The 7,015-nt window shown below is 40.5% G+C and overlaps 1 protein-coding gene across 1 annotated transcript; it reads right to left on the reverse strand.

The window, feature by feature from the left end:
• Positions 1 to 1,311: 1,311 nt before the first annotated feature.
• LOC123641599 (olfactory receptor 51I1) lies at positions 1,312 to 2,321 on the reverse strand. The gene has a single exon (XM_045556480.1). It carries the CDS (start codon positions 2,278 to 2,280, stop codon positions 1,336 to 1,338), a length of 945 nt encoding a protein of 314 aa, XP_045412436.1. The 5' UTR covers positions 2,281 to 2,321; the 3' UTR covers positions 1,312 to 1,335.
• Positions 2,322 to 7,015: the final 4,694 nt, after the last annotated feature.

The raw sequence follows: 7,015 nt of genomic DNA on the forward strand, positions 1-7,015 counted from the left end.
GGCAATGACTGTGGAGTGGCTGAATTCTCTGAAGCTATTTTTGTGTTCCACCTGCCGCGCCTTGTGTAGATAATAAAGCTACAAGTCTACATTTCCCCTCTCCAACAAAATTGTGCTCTGAGTTGTGATGCTCTCAGTTTCCCCCAAGTTTGAAAAGTTATTCACGAGTTGTCTTAGGCAATCTCTTAGGACCTTGTTCCCCAAATGTTTCAGTGGGAAACTTCCTCTTTCTCTAAGCAAAGCTACTTGCAATATTCCCAAATATTATAGACAAATATTCTAAGTTAAAGATTCTCCATCTTATACATGTATCAGAATAACTTGGAGAAGTTATTAAAGCACAAAATTCTGGGTCCTATCGCTCAGAGTTTCTGGGTCAGGAGGTCTGAGGAAAATCCTCAGAATTTGCATCCCTAACAAGTTTCCAGCCGATTCTGATGTTGCTGGTCTGGGAATCATATATTGAGAAGCACTTTTCCAAACTCTAGTTACTCATGAGTCTTTTTACTCTTGTTACACAGCAGATTGGCAGCAACCTAACACCTAAAAGGGGTTAGAAACATTGTGCTTCTCAAGCTTTAATCATCCGAGGTTCTTATTAAATGCTGTTCTTATTCCATAGGTCTAGTGTGGGACCAAAGATTCTGTTTCTTTAACAAGCTATCAGCTATCAGATATGCCAATGGTATTGTTCATTGAACCATACTCGGAATAATAAGGTTCTAAACTTTTCTGCCTAAATGTTTCTTCTCAGGCAGCATGTCTGCCAAAACCAGTACCCTCCCTTCACCTGCCATCCTGTATCAAGTGCTCTTTCTCATCTCTCTTATGCTTCACAAGCTACTTCATAACCACTCAAAATAGCCTGTCTTTATTTCTGCAAACCAAATAGATCTTCTCTCTTTCATGAAACCACCAAGCCTCCCTAGTATTTTTTCTATTTTAATGTTTATCATTCTCTTACTCTGGGTGGTAGTAGAATTATTTGTGTTCAAGTTGTTTACCCTGCAGAGCTTCAGTTATACCCCTATATGTCAAACGTTTTCAGGACATCTATTGCTCTTTTTTCACATTTCCCTTGACATATCTATCTGATGACTTAACAATATGTCTTACTATTATGACATTCTCAGTAACTAGCACAAGGATTTCCACATGGTAAATGTTCAATAAAGATGTATGCCATTTCATTGAGCCAGATATTCTTTTATTAGTGCCACATTCGCACCTATAAAGATTCTAAGTTCTCTTCCTCTTTGTTCCAGCATTCATAAAGTTAGCAAACAAGTCCTGGTCCTTCCTCCAAAGGAGCTCTCTCAGGGTTTGCAGCTTTCCTCAGGCTTGGGATTTATGAAAGATCTTGAGGATTCCTTTGCGGATCTCCTTGGTCTTCACACTGTAGATGATGGGGTTGAGCACAGGGGGTACGAATAGGTAGACATTGGACATCACGACATGAACAACAGGTGGGGCACTTTTCCAGAAGCGGTGGATCATGGAGACAGCAATGATGGGCACATAAAAGGCCAGCACTGCACAGATGTGTGACAAGCAGGTGTTGAGTGCTTTGAGCCGCTGCTCCTGGGATGCAATGGCCAGCACGGCTCTCAGGATCAAAGCATAGGAAAGCAGGATGAAAGTTGAGTCCACACCATAGGTGAAAATGACCACAAAGAGCCCATAGATATTGTTGACATGGATGTCTCCACATGCCACTTTCATGAGATCTGGATGGAGGCAGTAGGAGTGATGCAAAACATTACCTTTGCAGAAGGGCAGTCGTTTCACCAGAAAGGGGAAAGGAAAGAGAATGGTGAAACTCTTGGTAAGGATGCCCGGGCCCATAGCCAAGATGCGACTATTGGTGAGCACGGTGGCATAACGTAGTGGGTTACAAATAGCCACAAAACGATCAAAGCTCATGGCCAGCAGTATGCCTGATTCCATGAAAGAGAAAGTGTGAATGAAGAACATCTGGACCAGGCAGGCGTCGAAGCCAACATGGTGGTAGTTGAAGCAGAAGGTGGCAAGCACTGTGGGAAGTGTAGAAAGGGACACTCCCAGGTCATTGAGAGAGAGCATAGAGAGGAAGTAGTACACGGGCTGGTGCAGAGCAGGCTCCCAAAATACCAGAGTGAGGATGCTGAGGTTGCCTACGATGGAGATCAGGTAGAGGATGCAGAAAATCAGGGCAACCCACGCTACATCTGTCTGTATCCCAGGAATGCCTGCCAGCTGGAGTGTGGCTGGCTGGAAGGGGGTGCCATTGAGGCCCCACATGGCAGGCAGGTGGGAGAATACAGATGGGGAATGGGCCAAGGAGGATGTGTTTGGGGAGTTCTTCACTTTCTTTCTTTCAGATATCCTGTCTCCAACAAAAGTTCAGAGATTGAAAATGTTTGCCTATCTATGTTCCTGACTCACACATTAGACTCTGAGCTCTTTGAGGAAGCAGCTGGGTTCTACTCATTTTTATACTACACCCAGAGCACGGCAAGGCATGGTCAGAGAAAACATGAACAAAGTCCTTTAGTCCTCACCTGAGACTGCAGTATCCTTCCATTTCCTTATCTCACCCGAGAAGTCATATTCTGGGAATAAAAAAAAAAATAGAAATTAGGATAGACTGGGAAGAGGAAACACTGCCCAGTCCTTTGGGGACATTTTAGTAGATAGCATAGATGGAACATCTACTGCTATTAAGTGACAGCTTCAATTACCTTTACTTAGACTTCACCTCAGCCTTCCAATCCCAGTGGCTGCCCCTGAACTTGTCATCACCATAAACCACTCTACCTCTGAAATCTTAAATTTCAGTCTTTCACATTCTGACCATAGGCTTCTACCTTGCGGCTCTCTTACCTTCTCAAGGCCATGCACTTGCTCTTGAGTCTCCATGGTTCCTCCATTTCCTTCTGGTCTGTCTATTAACTCTTCCTTCCTCACATTTTTCATGTCCTACTCCCCCACTAAGACTGGCCCCTTCATCTTCTCTTGTCTGTCTTTCACATACACATGATGAAACCCAACCTCTCATAAATTCTATAGTCAAACTGGGTGTGCAGCTGGCTAAAATCAAAGAAGCAAATATTTTATTGAAATCAAAAACAGAGAAACTTATTACTTGCTGTTACCTAAATGTTAAACTTATTCACATCTTGATTCATTCTTAACCCCTGTTTTCTGAGAAGGAGATTGTTCTCCTTCAAGGACAGGCTCTCCACCTTCAGGAATTCATTTTTTGTCACCCCCTTCAGAGACCTTTTATGTTAATCCAGTGTATTTTTAACCTCTTTCTTTCTGCCTCTTTTTCTTCACACAATAAGTATGTGCAAGACCATACCATCATAAAAACACAATAACCTTCCCCTCTAGCTGCCACTCTATGACCCTTTCCCAATCCAATTCTTTGTCAAATGCCTTGAAACATTGTATCTCCAGATGCCAAGAAATGGGAGGCTATAATCTGTTTGATTATGTACCTGCTTCTCCAATTTAGTTCTGAGACTCCCAATGTCAGGGATCCAATCTTATTGACTTTGCCTTTTCTCACTGCTCATTGCATAATATTGTGGCTTCTACACTTTCCCCCTCAAAACCAAAGCAAATTTCTCTATGGTTACAAATTTCTCTTTGTCTCTAAATCTAATGGAAAGTATTATCTCTTGTAATTCATTTAACCTCCTTGCACAGTTAACACTCTTGGTAACTCATCTTTTTGGAACTACCTTCTTCCTTCAAGGGCACCATTTTTTCACAATTTTATTCCTACCTTGACTTCTCCTTCTCTACCATCTTTACTGAAATCTCTTTTCTGCATTTGTTTTTAATCAGCCTAATTCCAGACAAATTAAACAATAATCAGAATGGTACAAGCTGAGAAACCACATTCAAAGGAAACTGCTTCATTCCCTTTATTTAAAATAGCTCTTTAATTGTAATTCTGTGGTATCTGGCATCTCAAAATTAAAGCTCCATGCTGAAATTTAGACATAATGGCTCCTCCGTTCCTTTGCTCTTTCTAGAATGTCCATTCTCTTTCTAGCACTTTTGGTAAACACAGTGAAGTTAATGGAAAGACTCTTCGTGACACCAATAGGTACTAAGAACTCTTCCACAAGATAGGTTTTCCCCACTGTCTTGTAACCCCTGACATACGAATTGAAGTAGTCCAGAAAGGTAATATTTTATCTATGCTCCATATTTTCCTTTGTCTGGAAAAAAATTTTGAAAACTTCTCCCTCACAAAGAATAATGCCACCGACCACCCAACGGCCATTTTTTCCCTTGCTTTGTTCACAGCAATGTAAATTAAGACTTCATGTGACCAACCTTGGAAGAAAGGTCAAAAAGAAGGAGACAAACACAAGCAATGCACAGCATATGCCTAAGTATGCACACACACAGTCACTCAAAAGTACCAGAAAATATACATTTCTATACTTCTACACACAGTTACACATATCTTACATCCACACATACACAAAAGCTACCATACACTCCCTTGTTCACACAAAACACTATCACACCACAGAACCTAGGAAGACTCATAGCTACTCATTGATACTATACAATATATTTCAAATACTCCCCCATGTTTAAACCCTCTTAAACACATATTTATTAATATAAACAAACATACACACAAGTGTCACAATGAATCAGCACTGGAAACCACAGTAATATCCCCACAAATTATGTTCCCATGACATACACAATACAGAAAACCCAGGTAAGATTGAAGACCACATTGTTGAATAACTTCAGTTCATCTGATTCAGTGATCTTTCTCCAGCTGCACACTCAAGTACCAGGTATAGGAAATGATAATTCCAATTGTAGGATTTAAATAAAGAAGTATAAAATACCCAAAAGATAATAATCTATAAATGATGCATCACCCCTTAACCTAGTGGTAATGTGGTTTACTATTAGGGTTATGATTCAGATGAAAACCTGGCACCAGGAGTCTGTGATCCTAGACTTTGGAAGGGGTCAGATCTGGCTCACATTTAGAGGGAAGATATAAGGGTCAGAGTCCTACTGGAGTTTCAGCAAAAGTGTTAAAGTTTGGAGTAAAGTCTAAATAAGGACCCCAGCTAGGCAATCTGAAGGAGGAGCACTCACTGGGTGGAAGATGCTTCACTTGTAGCTGGATATGCTGTCCTGTGGGTCCAGCTGGCAGAGCAACATCAGCTAGTTCTCCTATGACTCATAAATTTATGAATATCCCAGAATCCCAAGGCATTTGTGTGTGGTAGGAGGAGAGGGAGTGGAAATAATTAGGAGGGTGGCCCAATGTTATCTGGGCCATAGGAGAATTGCTCCCAGGAGAATCTCATTCTTGGATCCATCATCCCTGATGTCATCCTTCATATTCATTAGTATGTTAATTCATCCTTGATCAGGAAATGTAAACACATTGCATACATGTATGCAAACATACATAGTCATAGATATCCTGAGACTCCCACCCCAGATATATACCCTTAGACACATTCAGCTATTTATTTACTAACATTTGCATTGCTTTTTTCAAATTTACATGCATATAAACAAATGCAAATATACTCATGCAACTGCCCAGTGCTCTAGTTACTAGTCAGATATCTTGATACATCAAACATGCACTATAATCTATGTATTCTTACACTCGTTACAGAGGCTAATTTAAATTATAGACATAATTTTAGAAATAGACAATTAATAGACTCCTCAAAAGTCTGAGTTTTAGCTTTGCAGCACTCCTCGCTAAAACTTGTAAGATTTAATAAATCCAAATTCTTCCCTTTGTTCCTCCAGTCCTAGAGTAAGAAGCTACAGCCTGAAGTTTCTACCTCCAATGACATATTTATATTCCATTTTTTATATTATGTGTTCTCTAATATTTGGTTAATAATTCTTTAATTTTTCTCAATTAAAGGAATTGGTATGGTTCTTGGCCGGGCACGGTGGCTCACATCTGTAATCCTAGCACTCTGGGAGGCTGAGGCAGGTAGATCGTTTGAGCTCAGGAGTTCGAGACCAGCCTGAGCAAGAGCGAGATCCCGTCTCTACTAAAAAAATAGAAAGAAATTATATGGACAACTAAAAATATACAGAAAAAAATTAGCCAGGCATGGTGGTGCATGCCTGTATCCCAGCTACTCGGGAGGCTGAGGAAGGAGGATTTCTTGAGCCCAGGAGTCTGAGGTTGCTGTGAGCTAGGCTGATGCCACGGCACTCTAGCCTGGGCAAAAAAGCGAGACTGTGTCTCAAAAAAAAAAAGAAGGAATTGGTATGGTTCTTATATTTGACCGGACCATAACTGAACCTTGGTTTTCTTTCCTAAGTTAGAATGTGACTTATATATATGAATTCAACAGTCCCTAAATATAACACACACCCAGTACATGTCAAGTCTAAGTGGATAAAATCTAAAATTGATAGATGTGCCTTTCTTCTCTGATAGCAGGATTGAAGGAAAGACTATTGTTGCATTGGGGTAGGGCATCTGTTGTTACAGAGGAATGCTGACCATTTCCTGGATAGGCTACATGCTAGAAAGAGCAGGCATAGTGTCATCTTAGATCCTGTCCAAAAGAGCATATGGTTCCACAAGGGCGATCTGGGTTGCGGCTGGAGTTATAAGCCACCATATAGAGTAAGGATACATTATATTAAATCAAGAGGAGAAGAAATAAAAGATGAAGAGATGCTTCTGTGAATAACTTATAAAAGCACCAAATGTAAGAAAGAGTCAGCTCTAGACATTTAATAGGCCCAGTTAACATGATAGCAGTTAATGGCAACACCAGTGGATTTTGAACTTTCCATTTTCCCACCTCTCTCTTCCCTGAAGGAGAAGCCAGAAACCACAGTTAGCAAGTGAAGGAGGGGGAAGAGGGAAGGATGGAATGCTGACTGCTAGAAATTTTTTCTATTACATGATCCTGAACATTCTAAAAAATTATTCACTCTTGGATATTTTATTATCTAAATCTGACCAGAAAATGTGGGGAACTGAGTTTTAATC

The sequence above is a fragment of the Lemur catta genome, chromosome 7 (genome assembly GCF_020740605.2).
Source record: "Lemur catta isolate mLemCat1 chromosome 7, mLemCat1.pri, whole genome shotgun sequence".
In the NCBI taxonomy this organism is placed as follows: domain Eukaryota; kingdom Metazoa; phylum Chordata; class Mammalia; order Primates; family Lemuridae; genus Lemur; species Lemur catta.